Source organism: Sander vitreus, chromosome 12, assembly GCF_031162955.1.
Source record: "Sander vitreus isolate 19-12246 chromosome 12, sanVit1, whole genome shotgun sequence".
In the NCBI taxonomy this organism is placed as follows: domain Eukaryota; kingdom Metazoa; phylum Chordata; class Actinopteri; order Perciformes; family Percidae; genus Sander; species Sander vitreus.
In genome coordinates, this window is record NC_135866.1 from 14,960,536 (window position 1) to 14,979,173 (window position 18,638).

Sequence of the window (18,638 nt, forward strand, 5' to 3'; positions counted from 1 at the left end):
GGAGTGTGTGGTGTAAAATGAAAAAGAAACTGAGTCTTACCTCCCCATTGCAAAAGCAGTATATAATTGCAACTAAGAATCCCTGGAAAAGAGTAGAGAATGATTTAATGAATTTCCAGACCAGCTGTCTTACGTGTGCACCTAATATGAACTTTTAGCTGCATAATTTGATAATTTGATAATAATTTAAATCATCAGCCAGCCCTCCCTTCCTCTTTATCTTAATTAAGATCTAACCACAACCAAATACCCCGACAATAAGCAACTATTGGACGTTATGTAACTTATCGCTTTCAGTATTTTTTGAGATGTCTTTTTCAGTGATAATGACGCATTCATCTTCAAGACTTAATTGCTGAAGAAAGGTCATCAGATTTGTTCAACGTACATACATTAATATTTATTGGGACCTTTAGAACTTTATTATCATTTCTGACATTTGTACCGCAACAGCTTTACCTGGAAGGAGTTGAAAAGCATCTCATAGTGCATCTGTATCAGCCACGGAACTCCAGACACCTCTGTATACGGCATGGCATGGAATATGATGTAGTGAACACCAAAGAGTGGCATCAGCACCAACGTGGACTTCAACAGTTTTCTGTAACAGCAACCAAACAGTAATATCAAAATACTAGTTTCCTAAACCGTCTGCACTTTATAGAGCTAAAACAGTGATCATTCAAAAAATCATTTTTAGTCGTTCAAAAGAAGTAAAACATTTAAAACATGGTCTGTTTCCAGATTCTTAAATGTGTTTTTCAAATCATTCTAAACTGAATATATTAGAGTTTCAGTCTGTTAGTCGGACGGAACAAGCAATTTGAAGAAGTAATGTTGGAAATGGCATTTTTCACAATCTTTTCAAAATGTTATAGACTAAACAATCTATTAAATCTATAGTGTGTAGTTCTGTCACCCCCATGAGGAATTCTAAGTAATGACAACAAAACTGTTGGTGCGTTCACATGATGCAAACCTTCCGTGATCCCGCACCACCCCTACCCCCCATCCGCACAGTTATTAGTAGCCAAGTAGGACACAGAGGACTAAAAAATCATTCTAGAGGTAATTATCTTCACTTGATTTTCTGCGTTCAAAAGTCGCCAGACGATGGCACTTTCTGAACATAGCCATACTGAGAAATACAGAGAGAGTTTTGTGGAGCGGATAGTCTTAATTAGCTTTGTATCAACTCATTTGGCAATGGCTTAAATGTAATGGACGTTCATTAAACACACACTAAAGCTTTAAATGAAAAATATTTGACTGATTATTCGGTAATGATGCTTGCTTTGGTTCATTTCTGAACCTGCTTCATGATGCAAATGCGATCAGAGTAAATACAGTACATTCGTGGTTCTTATCACACTGGCAGTGAAAAATACCTCTGATGAATAGATCAAGAGGAGCAGATGGTCTTGTGAGGTTCAGAAATGAATTATATAAATAAGAATTTTGCAAAATGCTAGTAACTCAGTACCTGTACTGCTGTCTTGTGTCACACCTTCCAGCATTTGTTTCTCGTAGTTTAGTTGCCAAGACTCTGATGATGTTCAGAAATAACATAAAATTAACCTGAAGACAAAATAGAAAGATGGAATCAGGAAGTGTAATTGCAAACATAATAAGCTGTTATGCCACAGGTGAAACACTCCTACTCAGCAGGGGAAAAGCAGTGAAGCAGTGAGCATGTACTCACCACTATAGCTGCCAGGATAGGCACTTGATATATCCATTTCAAATTGCCGGCGCTTAAGTCCCAACACCTGCAAAAGATAAACAACAACATAACAGGGATCAGCAAGGGATAAGTAGGGATCAAGCTGCAAGGTGTGATGATCCAGGATCCCTCAGGTGTCTCTAATGATCCCTGCCACCATTTCACAAAATCAAAGGTTTTAGATAGAGATTTAGACAAGACATTTTCCTCCTCTCTCATATTGATCTGACAGGTCTAGACACAAGTAACGAAACCACTGAGATATGATTTCAAGTTCTTTCCAACCTACTGAATTGATAAATTACTCCTTGGCTTTATACCTTCGCAGTTCAGAAAATACTTGTTTAGTTTGAGCCAAGGCATTGAAATATCAAAATCTGTGCCTTTTTTTTTAGTTTGTATCAAAACAGTTCTACTCGACCTAAACTGTCACGTTTCATTAACTAGTGCTGTAGCTACCAATTAGGACACTGAGGTTATCTTCTCTGTTTTTTCTCTCTCCATATTTAAGTGGCCATTAGGGGCAAAATTCATAGATCTTTGGACAAAAAGCATTGATAGTGGGTCAGTATTAACCAGTGTGGCTGTAGATACAGTATATGTTTGGCAGAATGCCTACCATTACTTCTTACTGCTCAATGTACATGCCCGAGCTGTAGTTACTATCACTCTTGGAGCTGCTCTCCTGCTGACTGAGAAGTGAAATACAGTATGTGGTTTAGTTTCACTGGACAGCTGCTGGATACCAGCTTAGCCATAAGCGCTCAATTCCAGAGTCCTCAATGTTTAACTCTGACTACAAATAGTGCCAGTAAGAGGGAGTTGAGGGCCTGCCAAGTTGGTTCGAGTTTTTTTTTTACAGTTTTCTCTGAAGGTGAATCCACTTGAATTCTTCTTGACTTTCATACCTGTCCTCAAGCCTTCTACTACAGAAGTTCATGGCATATTTGGTACCGACATTTTTAGACTTGTTATCCTGAAAATTCAGTCTGTTTGAAATGCTGCTGTTGTTACAGCCTAGTGTGGATATGTATATTCGTTGAAGGAGACAACAAGAAAAAGATACATCTGATCAGAAAAATAAATATACTGACGCAAAATGTACTTTATCTCTATTCAAGTTCACCAAGACTAATGTGTATTTCATTTATGCAGATCACTTACTCTGTGTCTGCAAACGTGGCTCTCATAGTTGCCCAAACTGTCACAACCATAGCTGGTACTCCTGAAAAAATTGAATAAAACACATTCAAATTGTTGTGATAAAATAGGCATCACTATAAGAAAATAGTCCATACATATGGGTTGAACCTGGGTAGCACAGCATCCACATTGTATGCGCTGTGCTTATGTAACTTATACGCACAGTGTGTACAATGCAGGAACTGTAAAGCCCATATTCATGCAGTGTTTTTACGCTGACACAATTAATTTACTATTGTCCTCCTTACCTACCTATTAATACAATATCAGGATCTCTGGGATTTGACAGCAGCCCCCTTGGTTTTTGTTTTGAAAATGACTAATTAGACCATCAAAAAAATGAAATACTTTACATATTTAATTAAATTTGCATGTCAAGCCCACTAATCATATTGTAATTACGTTCGTGCAAGTAGAATGTAAATGAAGCAGAACTCACCCCATCCAATCAGAGTAAATCCCCATAAATACTTTCTGTCTGAGAAGAAGGTCATAAAGATGAGGCTGTGGAGGTACAGACCCTCCACAAGGATCCAGTAGTAGTTGGTCGCCAGAAAGTACAAGAACAAGGTCACAACCACCTTGCAGCCGATCTATACACAAACAACAGGCAATGAGAACAGATTTAATCACTACCCACACTGACAAAAAGTTACACTTTTCCAATACCTTTTTAAATACAATACAGTCTGCAGACAGCTGCAGCTGAGAATGCTGCTGCTAGAGACATAACATGACCAAGAAAGACCAAGAAAGTGGATTACATCCCTCCAGTTTTCAGATCTTTGTACTGGCTTCCTGCATGATAGTTCAGAGTAATTTCACCCTAGGGTCCTTTGCACCATGACCTTGAGCCAAACACCCCCCCAGAAGCTTTTTTCCCTTGGTCGAACATTGGGCTAGTTAGTGCAATCAGCCGAATGGTTTAGTGGAGGCGCTAATGGAACCAAAGGTGTATCTTGTAAATGACGTCACTAATAATGCCTGGTGTTGCTGAAAAGGTTTTTTGGTATATCCAAAGTTTTTAATTATTTTTTCCGAAGTGTTTACAACTTATGGTGTTTTTCCATTACATGGTACATGCTCGACTCGCCTCGACTCTACTCGCCTCGACTCGCCTCACTGTGCGTCCGTTTTCCATTGCAGATTTTAGTACCGCCTCAGCGTGGCTGGTCGTCATAGCGGCGCCGCAGTAAACTGCCGTGACCTAACGCGACACACACACAGAACGTGGAAGGTGTGTTGTTGTTGCCACAGCCAGAAGACACATTTTGTTTCAAATGAAGCTGGAGGCAGCAAAAATAAACACAGCTGGCTAAACTATTTAAAAATGGCGGGTTTGTTCAGGACACCCCCCTCTGTCGCTTTCACGTCACCTTTTGGTATCGGCTCAGCTCGCTTGGAACCTCGACTGAGGTGGTACTAAAAAAAGTACCTGTTAGCAGGTACCAGGGACTTTTTTTCGTAATGGAAAATCAAAAAAGGCGAGTAGAGTCGAGGCGAGTCGAGCAGGTACCATGTAATGGAAAAGCGCCATTAGTGTTAACTAATAGTTGTTGCAAACTCCGTACATTATTAGTGGGGTAATTTTCGAGATACACTTTTGGTTCCATTAGTACCTGCACTAAGCCATTCGACTGATAGCGCTAACTCGCCCAATGTTCGACCAAGGGACAAAAGCTTCTGGGGGGGTGTTTGGCTCAAGGTCATGGTGCAAAGGACCCTAGGGTGAAATTACTCCGAACCATCCCTTTAAATAATTGATTTTTAAAATACTATTGAGAGGAAGAGGAAAAAAGAGCAAAACTTCAGATTGAAGGTGATGACAGAAGAGGATCTACAAACTTTGGAGTGCTGCTGCTTGTATTGATGTAGCGATTCATGTCTATCACTTCACTACTTCCCCACTGAAAACCTCAGTTCTGATACAACGTAATGTTTGCTAGAGACAGTCGGCACAAAGTCATGACTGAATGAGAAAAAACATCACTTTGATTGGAAATAACATTGTTAAAAATGAGGTACAGTTGTAACATTTCTATATTAGGGAAATGAAGTATTTCCATAATCAGAATTATAAGGAAGCATATTTTTGCTGTGCATGAACAGAGCCTGTGTAAGGACTAGCTTTTATTGTACTGACTTGCATGTGCAGATTTGTATATGGAAAAATGTATTTCCAAAATGTAATTTAAAAAAATATTCATGTTCCTCCTTTTTATTAAGTCATGTAGCAGTAAGTAAGTTAAATTCCAATTTTTAATAATAAACAATTAAAACATTTGAGGGGGCTAATATAGCCTATTTATTTTAAAGAAAGAAAAAAATTGTCATTATGTTAATCAAAGTGCTTTTTTTGTGATATAGTGAATGGACATAATGCGTTTGTTTTGAGAATATACATTTATCTTGGCTCTCCTGACAGTCAGCCATCAGTCATCAGCATACTCACCCAAAGATTGACACATTTTAAACGGCATTGGCGCCTTTGTTATTCACAGCCTGTTATTTCTCTCTGACAGTGTCTTGATTGATAATCTACACTTGTGGAAGCCCAAGCTTTATTCTAAGCTTTTTGTTTGAAAGTATTAACAGTGAAAATCTACAATATGCAGTTTTGAAACCATGGGAGTTTTCTCGGTTTGACATATGAGCAAAATTATTTCCAGCTGTCAGTTAGTGTGTTTGAAAATTAAAAGAAAAAGACAAGAAAAATGATAATAACGATTGGATGCTTTGTTGCAGCTGACTGGCTGTGTTCATTTTTTTAATAAGTTATGTGACATGAATGTGTCAACCTTCTACATAAGAAATATGTAATAATGGTAAGACAATAGATATAACCACCACAATGTATAGGCCAAGTGAATTCAGTAATTAGGGCAGATGTTATTGGAAAACAGAGCTGCAGCTCTTTGTGTAAAAGTTGTATATTTTTTGGAACATTTGAATTTCTCTTGAAACCCGCTGACTTGTTATGAAGAGCAATGACAATTGGGAGACACATCACACAAGTCATTGAAAAAACAACAACAAATAAATAAATAAATTAATAAATTAATTATTGCCCAGGTTCGATATCCTGGAACTATGCCTTTTATATATTACAAGTGGCATTTTGACCTTATTCAATATTATTTCTGTTTGAACAGAGGTTAAGTCACGTCAATTTATAGTCCTATATCCACAATCCCTCTGCCCTTAGCACCTGGATTCGAATAAGGAAACCCCCCCACCAAAAGAAACAAATGTGTGTACGTCACAGGAGCACATACTGATCTAGTCAGCATCGATTCGGCTCCAGTTAAAGTCAATCTCCAGACTGTTGTCCAGCTTCAGTGGTTGCTATTGTATTGTCACGTCATGATTATTAGAAGCCAATTCCTCCGTACTGATTACCAGTCTTATAATGGTCTGTGATTTGGTTTGGTTTATTTTTGCTGATTTATAAAGCTGCTGAGTATTGAGATCTTGCCAGTAAAGCTTTGTTGCAAACCCTGTACTGTGGACCAGCTATAATAAGTCACAACCTAAAAGACAGATGCGTATAGGAATCGGACAGGATGATCAAATTATTATGAGTATGCAGTCAAAGTCAGCAAATTAAATGAAATGTGCAAATGAGAGGTAAATAATAAAAACCTAATTTTAGCACCAAACACTGTCTACATTATAATCTCTGAAAAAAACAGATCTTACCTGGTAAATTTCATCTAGATTGACAGAGACTTCGCATTTGTATTGAAATATCTACAGTACATTTAGGATGAAGCCCACAAAGTGTAATTTCCATTTTCATTAGGGCGCTAGGTCTAATTTGCTAAATACACGGCAGTATACAGTATGCAAAAGCACACACATCTGTGTTCCGTCATTGTGTCATAAAGTATGCCACCTACTTTAATGAAGCAGTTTTAATCCAGTATAACTCAATTTGGAGAGCCACAGGATATGTGTCCATTAAATATATTGCGCAAATTGTTTGTTTGCATATTAAAGCATGCATGAAAAGTACCCAGTCTTTACCCATTTTTTAAACATGACTCTGAAAGGGACAGCCAAGTACTGGTCTAGTAAAAGCTTGGCATGGTGACAAACAGTGCAGTTTATGTGCTCCAGCACTGGAAAAGCAGGTGAGACTTTGCAAAATACCACTTCCTCTTTGGAAGCAAAACGCTTAACGGCCATCTACATACAAGACAAATTATCTGCGCATGAAAGGCAATCAAACGATGATTCCTGTTGTGACATTGTTTGGAAAAAAAACAGAACATCTTTTATGGTTATATTGGGTATTAAACCATATATCAGAATCCTACCATAAATACTACTACTACTTGTTATAGCATGTAAATCCTCTTTAAGCAGAATTTGTGTGTTACAGTATGTTGGTGTACTTACAAACTGTGTTTTGTTGGCTGGCGGAGCCTCAGTGATGGACTTGAGGTCTTCCACTGTGACTCTTTCCATGTTCTCTAAGGCCGATCCAGAGTAGAGCACAACATCTTTCACAAAAATACTGATAGCTCTTAGCATGTAGGACACAAATAGGTGCATGTGGATGTAGTTCCTGGTGCAGTGCAATCGTCTATGGAGAAAACAAACAAGAGCGGCAAGGTCAAAAGATATAGCTGTTGAAAACTGTGTCCGTTTATATGTGTGTTTGTGTGTGTATGTGTGTGTGTACGTGTCGTCTGGCACTCCTTCATTTAAGTGTGTGTAAGTATTTTCACGCACACACAGACACACACACACACACACACACACACACACACACACACACACACACACAAACAAAACTCATCCTAATTAGAGCCAGCTGAATTCCACGCTGACTATAACACATTCTTGAGATTTAGGGGCTTGAAACGCACAAATATTGAATTGCTCGGCTCAAAGTGAGCTGTAAAAACAAAATTGCAAGCATGTGTCGAGAAAAGCATGCAAATTTCCTTCCAGACAAGCACAAGTTTATCTGTCAAAAGTTTCATCCAAAACATCCTGTCTGAGCATTTACTGTAAAGTCGGCCTGTGAGGTGATGCTCCAGTATCGGAATAAGGTTGCTGGATCAATAGCCGTAACATTACAAAGTCAAATAATAATTGCCAATGATAATATAACTGAATGTTCATTAGTTTTTATTTTTATTTCCAAAAGCCAACTTGAACCACAATATTTTGAAGTCCAAAGTAAAAACAATCTCATTACTTGAAATGATCCTACTGTTATCCATTATTAATATTTTTTCTTCTAAAGCCTCATTAATGAGCTGAATATTTGACAAGCTACCCAGAGAGAGCTATTGATTTACAGTAAGTGGAAAACTAATCTAGCGTACATGTCCCTGGTGAAAAATTCTGAACACAACTGCTAATGTGAAATATCCCTTTTTTCTCCCTGGAAAACATTTACAAGCTCTCCTGTCTAAAAGCTGACATGTTGAAGGGAAGACATGGCTGGAGTGCTCCAGAGTGCAGAGCCAGAATGTCAGATGGGCCCCTGGGATAACTTATTAAACTCATTTGGCCCATAGATTTCCTGGTGCCAGTTGGGAGCGTTCCTAAACCTGCCTGACTGCGTGCCTGTATAGTCACGCTGGTGGGAACATTGGTAAACAGCACCTTCACATCGATTCCTGATACTATCCATGCCAAAAAAATAAGCAAATAATGACAAATGTGCCCTGCATTAATTGGCTGTGGAAAAAAAAACTGTTGCCGCACAAAAAAAGAATTCAACCTTGTTTTAGTGTTTTTCTTCAGTGCAGCATGGTTACCACTAAGGCAAGAGATGTAAGATAATGCTGATATTACTGTATGTAATACAGCATCTGTGGTTAATCATTTTATCTCTTACAGTCCTACACTCACCTAAAGGATTATTAGGAACACCATACTAATACCGTGTTTGACCCCCTTTCACCTTCAGAACTGCCTTAATTCTTCGTGGCATTGATTCAACAAGGTGCTGGAAGCATTCTTTAGAAATGTTGGCCCATATTGATAGGATAGCCTCTTGCAGTTGATGGAGATTTGTGGGATGCACATCCAGGGCACGAAGCTCCCATTCCACCACATCCCAAAGATGTTCTATTGGGTTGAGATCTGGTGGGGGCCATTTTAGTACAGTGAACTCATTGTCATGTTCAAGAAACCAATTTTGAAATGATTCGAGCTTTGTGACATGGTGCATTATCCTGCTGGAAGTAGCCATCAGAGGATGGGTACATGGTTGCCATAAAGGGATGGACATGGTCAGAAACAATGCTCAGGTAGGCTGTGGCATTTAAACGATGCCCAGTTGGTACTAAGGGGCCTAAAGTGTGCCAAGAAAACATCCCCCACACCATTACACCACCACCTACAGCCTGCACAGTGGTAACAAGGCATGACGGATCCATGTTCTCATTCGGTTTACGACAAATTCTGACTCTACCATCTGAATGTCAGAAAGAAAATCAGAAATCGAGACTCATCAGACCAGGCAACATTTTTCCAGTCTTCAACTGTCCAATTTTGGTGAGCTTGTGCAAATTGTAGCCTCATTTTCCTATTTTTAGTGGAGATGAGTGGTACCCGGTGGGGTCTTCTGCTGGTGTAGCCCATCCGCCTCAAGGTTGTGCCTTCACAAATGCTTTGCTGCATACCTCGGTTGTAACGAGTTACTTGAGTCAAAGTTGATCTTCTATCAGCTTGAATCAGTCGGCCCAGCTCCTCTGACTTCTAGCATCAACAAGGCATTTCGCCCACAGGACTGCCGCATACTGGATGCTTTTCCTTTTTCAGACCATTCTTTGTAAACCCTAGAAATGGTTGTGCGTGAAAACCAGTAACTGAGCAGATTGTGAAATACTCAGACCAGCCCGTCTGGCACCAACAACCATGCCACGCTCAAAGTTGCTTAGATCACCTTTCTTTCCCATTCTGACATTCAGTTTGGAGTTCAGGAGATTGTATTGACCAGGACCTCACTCCTAAATGCATTGAAGTAGCTGCCATGTGATTGGTTTATTAGATAATTGCATTAACGAGAAATTTAACAGATGTTCCTAATAATCCTTTAGGTGAGTGTACAGTGAGAAGCAAAGCTGTTCAAATACAATAACGTTCACAATTCTTCACATCTTTTATAAACTTCTTTTATTATCTTGATATGTTTCAGTGGGGAAAGGGGAAAGAAGCACACACATTGTGGCTTAAGAACTGTAATCTTTGTAAGCTTTGTAGAATACCAAAATCAATCTCCAAGCTTTGGTTGTTTGTCATCTTCATATAAATTACAGTCTATGATCGAAACCTGAAATCAGCATGAAAATAACAAAGAACCTAAATGTCAGACAATGGAGCATGCAATACTACAAGCCTGGAGGCACACTCCTCAAAGGTAGACATATCATAGTCTGTTAAAAGTCAAAGTAAAAGCCAAAGGTAACGTTTGATTCAGTTTGCACGCTTCATGTTGTTGCCGTGACACAAAATATCCTGCATTGCATGCTTGCATGATTTCATGATAAAGCCATTGAGCCATCATGAAATTAAAATGCTTTCTGCTACACTGTATAGTATGTTTGCAACTGACTACATAGTATAAAACTGATCTTTATTGTGGCATCATGCCAGTAAACACTCAGTTTTGATCTCTGCTAACCTCAATTTCTAACCCTCTGTCTAAATCCCTCTCTTGGGAGCGTCAGTTGTTGAGAAGATTGACAGGATGAACAGCATCGACTCACCGGAAATATCCCAAGATGACCACAGCCACCATGAGTGATCCCAGAGAGATGGAATATCCGACTGTGTAGATGAGATACAGACGGTGAAAGACGTCCTGTTGGAAGAGGGTCATTTGTTAGATAATCAACAGGGCATCAAAATGGATAAAGACTAAAATGGAGAGGAACATCCTTCATTTACTGGTTTGCTAGATGTACTGCCCGTTTTAGTTAGATTACTGCATTTTAGTGTAAAACAAACACTAAAAAAACAAATAATAATAGCAGCAATAGCATCAGTGAGCAGGACAGGTGGACTATAGAATGTGTCAACTACAAAAAACAAAATATAAAAAAATAGATAAAGATATCTTGTTTTATATGCTTGTACATAAATAAATCACAAATCGTTGAGATTTATACAAAAAACACTTTAACACTATAATATCCATCAGTAATAAATGGCAAATCGAGTTATTTTACTTTTAACAAACTGACAATAAATCATGTTTACTAATCATTAGTAATGCTATCATTCATGTTTATATATGTTTTACAGTTTATTGTTGCACACATCATACCATTTGATATATTATATTAAGTATTCATTATGTATTAACAAATGGTTTGTAAAATAATTAATGAAATAATTTGTGAACTGTCCATAAACATTATTTGGATGGCTATTATAAAATTGCAACTGATGATTATAATACCTTGTTAATGGTTAATAAATACTTTGTAAAGCATCTATAAACATTATTTAGATTTATTATCAGTGCAAAAATAATCATAATCATCTTTTATAGATCACCAAAATTAATGTTACTTGATGTTTTATTAACCACATATTAGTCATTAAGTAATTATTCTAAGCATTAGTTGCAACTGCATGTGTAGCCATCCAAATAATGCTTATACATGGTTTACAAAACAATGATTAACCATTGACACAATATTAACTACCTATGTATAAACTAACTATTGTATAATACACAAAACTAATAATGAAATAACATAACGTATAGCATTACTAATAATTAGTAAACATCATCATTTTATTGTTTGTTAACAGTAAAACAATAACTATTGGTTATAGGTCATAGGTTCCCATATTTATGTGAATAAATGGCTAGTGATATATAATAGGATAGCTGTGGAAAAACACCCAATAACATAATGTTTTTGATAGATGTTACAAGATCTGGTTTACCACACTTACGCTTCAGGGTTTTTCTTAGTGCTTAGTAACATTAGAACAAGTTCAAATGTAAGTGACCACATTACTTAATGCAAGTGATTTTATTACAAAGAGCATGTTTTCACAACATTCACACTATATTCCCATGTTCCCCCCAAAAAACTGAACTTCAAAATGTGTTAACTTCAGTGTGTTTAGAAATGCATTGCCACCTGGTGACGGAAATATCTCAAGTACCCAGAAGTTACTGATGGAAACAGCATTTGACATGGGTGGTGGAGCTGAGAAAGGCTGGGTGGGGCATTTTGATCTTCCAGCAGTGAGCTGGCAGCCAGAGGACACTGTAAGGAGAGCCACTAGCCAGACCTACTGTGCGTCAACATGCTGAAGGGGCCAAGAGCCCCCAGTGATGTAAGCAAAAACTCTACTGCTGTTATCATTTAGCATCAGGATCGTGTGCCAAAAAAAAAAAAAATGGATGTCTAAGTTGTGGTGGTGGTCTGGCAGTTGTGCTGTGTGGGGCTTTCGTTTGTGCATATGTATTTGTCATTAACTGCTGCTGCTGCTCCCTCAGGAGTCCATCAGCATAAACATCTGAAGTCAGAAAGAAACTGAAGGGCGCCATGATGAGGTTATGCCCACATCCGCTACACCACATTCAAGCAGGGGGGAGGAAAATGTATGTGTGACATCTGATGTTTGTAGCGTAAACATCAAATCAATGTTTTTTTTATCAATGAGTGACTGATTACTGTATTTTTTCGCTGTCCAAAGGGCAAAGTGCAAAACGTTTTGTAACCAACACTACAAACTGCATAGCCTCTTAACACAAACCTCTAATATACTAAAACACCTCATTCATTTAAAGGCTATAAAGTGTTTTATAAGTGAGATTAGTAAAATGCTTCCAGACCATATTTTTTCATATTCAAAAAAATATAACATAAAAATTCCTTAAAACACCACGTCAGCATCATTATGGCGCATAATACCATTTTATTTATATAAGAAGACTTTGTCCAGATACACACAACAATGAGTGAGTAATAGCTATTCTTCCATTTATATCCATGTTCTAGCTGTTTTCCACCCTTCTTACAATACCCAGTAGTCCTATTCACTGCCTGTGTTATGCTCTAACATCCAACCCTCATGCAGTGATAGAGAAAGAAACAGTAGGAGCAACTGCGATCAGGATCACATCTTTGTCAGTCACATGGGGATGACGCCAGTAAAAGGTTACCGTGCTTGGTTTACAAAACAATTTTCTCAACATGCGCTGTTATGTGATAGTGATGCCAGTGCTTAAGGTATTTATGATCCAAGGTTTGACTCTCACACGCTGGTTAGATTTTATGTCATAGAAGCTTAATTATAATGTTTAGGTTGTATTAAAGATTTGTTGTTTAGGATTTTTTTTTTCAACACAAGAGTTATATTAAAGTTAGAGATATTGAAACTGCAAAGGGTATCAAGAACCTGGGAGAATGGTTAGACACTATTATTCTGTTGTTTGTTGTTGTTTGTTTGTTTAGCAAACATCTGCTTGTGTGAAATGTACAACCACTGTATTACAAAATGTTACAAATACACAACAAGGGAACAATGGCTACTGACGGGACAGGCATTAAACAAGGATCATCCCCGTATTAGCTCTGCTACTGTAATTATGCAATAACTGTTTTTTTCATAATTTTTGCATCATAACAACTGCAAATGACAAACATTAAATATATATATCTATATCTATATATATATATATATAGAGAGAGAGATATATATATATATCTCTATATATACACACAATATGGCCAAAAGTATGTGCTTGTGCTTATTCTGTAGTTTGGTTCTGGTGAAGTAATCAAAATGCTGCAGTGTATAATGATGTTACAATGACAGTGCACTTCCATTTTTATGGCCACAGTATGTTTCAATGTGACAATGTGGTCAAAGCAAGGTCCATAAAGAAATGGCTATCTGAGTTTGGTAGAAAAGATCTAGATTGGCCTGCACAGAGCGCTGACCACAACCCATCAAACACCTTGAGGACACCTGGAATGAGTTGGCCACCAACTGTGAGCCAGGCCTTATCACCAGTCATCTGTCTCCCATTCTTCTTGCTCTCATTCAGCCAGGTTTTAAAATCAGTCACATATGGTTGTTCTGTTCAACTCCGTATTCATTGTCCATATACTTTTGGCAATGTAGTGCATATAAATGTAACACACTTACAAGATTTAAGTGCATAAAAGAAAACAACAACAAGAATATCAAAAAAATATGTATATTTAAAGGTGTGTGACAGAACGCAACCTCAAATAGTAGGGAGACACTACTTCTTGTAGTTTGAATATATCGTTAAAGCAACATGACATCAGTACGTACATGGTATCCTTGGGTCTAAATGTCTTTTTGTATCACTGTGCTGTAAAGGCGCCTAGGAGGTTAAGTCAATTCAATTCAATTCAACAAATCTTTATTGTCCGTGGAGGGCAATTCTGGTGCAGCATAAAACAAGATGATTGGTGAGTTCTTAGATTTCTTTGATTAGGATACTTTCTAGGAAGTTTACAATTAGCAATAAAGGCTAATGTGACACTGCCTTTAATTTATATCTGACCAGATATTTAGCTAATGGCAGCCTCATTTTATCACAAAGCAACCACATTGCCATCCTGTCATTATGTCCCCAACATTATCTCGAAATACAATCAAATATGATTCTATTTCATTCGCACTGTACATTACTAAGAAGGCATGTCGACAGTGTCTTACACATTTCAAAAGGATTGCAATTGAAGGGTAAAACAGTCCAACCTTTGCCTAAATGGCAGCAATATCTATAGCCTAACAATGGACTCTATGCATTTACAAAGCCTATAGTGGAGGAAGGCACTGTATCTGTGACAATGAACATGTAAATAGCGATGAGGCGAATCCCACCTTTTCATGGCTGTGGTTGTAATGGTAGAGGAATTTTGCACATTCGTTATAATTGGCCCATGTCTTGTTGGCTGTGGCCAGTTCCCACGTTCCGTTGTTGTCACACCGACGGTATGCTAGTCCTAGACATCAAACAGAAAAGGCTACCTTTAATTACAGATTTTGCTAGTTGTTTTCCATCACAGTCAATTACTCATCCTAAGCTTGCTTCTTAATTGTACCTGCATAATTGCAGAAATTGCAAAAGAGGTTTCATAAGGAGCCCAAGTTATGATTTTACTGTATACAGCAGCACCCGAGGCCTAGTGCTTTTTCATCAGCTAAAAATGAGCTTCAGGATTTCAACTGCTGACTGTATCCAGGGCCAGTCTTACCTTTATGGTTGAAGTCATGGATATACTCTGGACAGGAGGTGGATACAAGCTTTCCTGGGGGCCCTTCAGGCCAACAAACAATGCCGTCCCATTCTGGTGAGCAGTAACCATCTGCGGAGACAAAAGCAGTGCTGACTTTTAAAAATAGAGCCACAGAGTGCTGTTCTCCGTGGACTGCCGCATTACATGGCCATAGGCATTTACAAGGGCAGTAGTGCTGTATGTTTTCAAGGATTTTGTTGTCCTTTAAAAAATTAGGCCAAGTATGTGAACTTTACACTGTATGTAAATCAGCACTGTAGAGCAGCCAGGAAAACATGAGTCACCCAGAGAACAATCCATTGTCATATAATTAAGACTTACAATCATGGAATGCTGATAACAAGTTCGCCATTGAATTGTGTTCATTAAGTTTTGCTTGTTAGCTGCAGCAGATTTCCATAACTGCTACAATGTTGATAGCATCATATTGGGTTATGTTATATGGAATTGGTTTCAGTATGGATCTCATTTAAGCACACTGGCTACATTATTGTATTCTTAGTAGCCTATTATATCAAAACAAAAGTGCTATAGCTTAGTTCAACAGCTTATTTTCTTCTCTGTGTCACACGTTTGCTTCTGACCTGCATTAATTAGGAATGTGTAAAACAATTATTAATTTGATTATTGATTTATCTTTTTTCCAATTAATCTGTAAAATGACAAAACAGTATGAAAATTGCCCATCTCACAAAATGTAAAACCCTAAGATATAACAATTGAAATAACAGAAAATCACAGAAAATCTCTGTAAATCTTCACATTTAAGAAGCTATAGTTTCAATGTGAGTTGAGCACTTTAATTCATATTTTTTAGAAGCTGGAAACAAATAACATATTTGCCATTTAAGTTAAATTTTGATCAATTATCAAAATAGTTGCCAATTAATATTCTATTGAACAACTAATTGTTACATGAACTTATACCTGAATTATTGGGGAGCCGGTAGAGAGAACATTTTCACATGCATTTTTGTCATATCTCTATACTGTCACTATCTAACAGACAAAAAATACATAAAATGCCCCTAATATTAATAACAAGAAAACATAATTATCATATGAAATGAATGAATGAATAAAGTATGCATGATTAGAATATCGCATCTCTTTTCATCTTTGCATTTCTTGATGAATACACTTAATAAGATAATATAAGATAACACAATATTAAGATTTATAAGATCCTGTAATTACACTTCACATTTACAGGATTCAGAATAAACGTTTTTCAATTCAAATTTCACACTTTTTACATTGTGATGAGGAACCTTTAGCATGTAAAAAGTTTTCCAGGAATCAGTATAACATGGACTGTTCAGTACTTTCCTACAAGATTGCTGACTGTGCTTTACCTGAAGATCACACAGACAAAACTTTGTCATCTATCTTCATAAAAAATGCATGACATGAGACTTTGTAATAATACATCTATACTTCAGAGAAAGCGCTGCAGGTTCAAAAGGTGGGGGGAAAAAATGCCATTTCCAAGCATAGAGCCCCTTAATTGTCAGCTAAACCGTAGACCTCATCCCTCCGATAGTGGGAGCAAAGCAAAGTCCCTTTCCCCACAGATTCCTGGCAAAAGCCTTCCTTATGGCTTGGCATTTATGTTGTATTATTGAAAACATCTGCCCCACTTTGACCACTAATAAGTAGCTAAGGATAAAACTAAAACTATCCTCTCTTTGCAGTCAATCCATTATTTTCTCATTCCTGTAATCAAACTTACAAAGAAACATCTGAAGCAATGACGGCATGCTTTTTATTTGCCTGTCACTTGGAGCGCAAAATTAAAGAGCAGACTGAGTGGAGCTGACTGATTCCTACAGATCTCTGGCGGGAGAAAAACAGCGTTTAGTTTTGAAAATCACACTGACCACACATCCTAGGAGTAAAATTGCTTTTACCATAGCTTTTATTAGCATAGGACCACCTACTAACTTAGGCTTAAATTAAACACAGAACACTCACACACACACACATATAATTTCCTGTAAATTTCTTGACCACGATTAAAATATAAATGTGTCTATGGGGGGACTTTGGTGTTAGTGATGTCACTGGGGTTTTTAATACTGTTTTCTTTCCCCCCCTATTCCATTTGATTCTGACCTGCAGATGTCAAAATACACATTGCATTTTCTCCTGATACATGCAACCTTTTATAATGATTGCTGATGTTATTCTACACCCAGACCACAAGCTTGAAGGCTGAGCTATTTTCACACTGCAAGGTCTGGGGCATTGAACCCACATCCCTCCACTGTCCTCTCCAGGCAAACCTCAGTGTTTCACTCAATGAAAACCTTGTCTTAGCCACGTAATGGAGACTTTTGTGTATTTAAAGCACAAATGAGAAATAAAACCAAATAGATAAAATGTTGAAATTCAACCAAAACTGAGGTTTTAACCTCACGGAGGAGCTAATCCTTTCTCTATGAACTTGGAATTGAAAGATCAATTCATTAATCTGAGCAAATCATACATTTCACACTATCGTTTTAAAAATAGTCATCACTCCACATCTCCTATAATAGTTTAGAAAACCATGAGTTTACAGTGCCAGAAAAAGAAGAAAAAAAACTCTGGGGGTGGTCAGGCAGGACACATGCAAGACAAATACAGATGTAAAGCCACAAAGTACTAAAATGCACGCTAGCTGCTTTTCTCTGCGTTTACCTCAACCCACAGATTCAAGGTCACACCACAATACAAGAAGAAGGAAAAAAAGAATGGTTTAAAAAATTACAAGAGGGAATGCTGTCCAAGTCCTAATGACCACTTCAAGGAAAACACTTACATGGGTCACCAGAAAGCACATGTAATGCTTTCCTTGAACTTTATCTCAAACCTTGACAGCCTCTAAATTTTACAGCATCACAAATAAACCACTACCCAGATTTGAAATGATTTCCACATTGCAAACAAACAACCAGATGAGACACTTAAGTTCGATAAGGGTCAAATAAAGTGAAGTCGAAGCAATTCATGTGTACGATTGGCCGACAGGAGCAAACGCACTGCAACTTAATGAAACACACGCAAATAGACAAAACACAAGCAAATTAAGAAAACATCTGCATTAATTTGACAACACATGCGCAGCATTTAGCAAACGCGCTGGAAATACACACAACACAACCAATTACACAAACGCGCTGCAAATATAGAAAAGATGCAAAAAGAAAAGTTTACGGAAGTTCTCCATGCCTCTAGGGGGAGCGCTAAGTGGAACAGCTTGATTTTCGACCCCAGAGAGAGAGAGAGAGAGAGAGAGAGAGAGAGAGAGAGAGAGAGAGAGAGAGAGAGAGAGAGAGAGAGCCGGGGCACGGCTCAATCTGAGAACAGTGTGCACCGTTGGGAAACGGTGTGCAACTGCTATGAGATCATATACTGTAAATATTAAGTCTATGTTTGAGATATGTTTTCTCTCGTTT

General features: G+C 37.8%; 1 protein-coding gene across 1 annotated transcript in view; it reads right to left on the reverse strand.

Annotated features, from left to right (window-relative positions):
- pth1r (parathyroid hormone 1 receptor) overlaps positions 1-18,638 on the reverse strand; it is a 41,567-nt gene that overhangs the window by 4,120 nt on the left and 18,809 nt on the right. Inside the window, exons 4-13 of the mRNA XM_078264326.1 lie at positions 15,157-15,267; positions 14,783-14,904; positions 10,660-10,754; positions 7,328-7,514; positions 3,366-3,519; positions 2,888-2,948; positions 1,703-1,769; positions 1,484-1,578; positions 460-601; positions 41-82 (exon numbers count right to left, since the gene is read on the reverse strand). Of these exons, the coding sequence (XP_078120452.1) occupies positions 41-82; positions 460-601; positions 1,484-1,578; positions 1,703-1,769; positions 2,888-2,948; positions 3,366-3,519; positions 7,328-7,514; positions 10,660-10,754; positions 14,783-14,904; positions 15,157-15,267 (1,076 nt within the window). The remainder of the gene's footprint in view (positions 1-40; positions 83-459; positions 602-1,483; positions 1,579-1,702; positions 1,770-2,887; positions 2,949-3,365; positions 3,520-7,327; positions 7,515-10,659; positions 10,755-14,782; positions 14,905-15,156; positions 15,268-18,638) is intronic.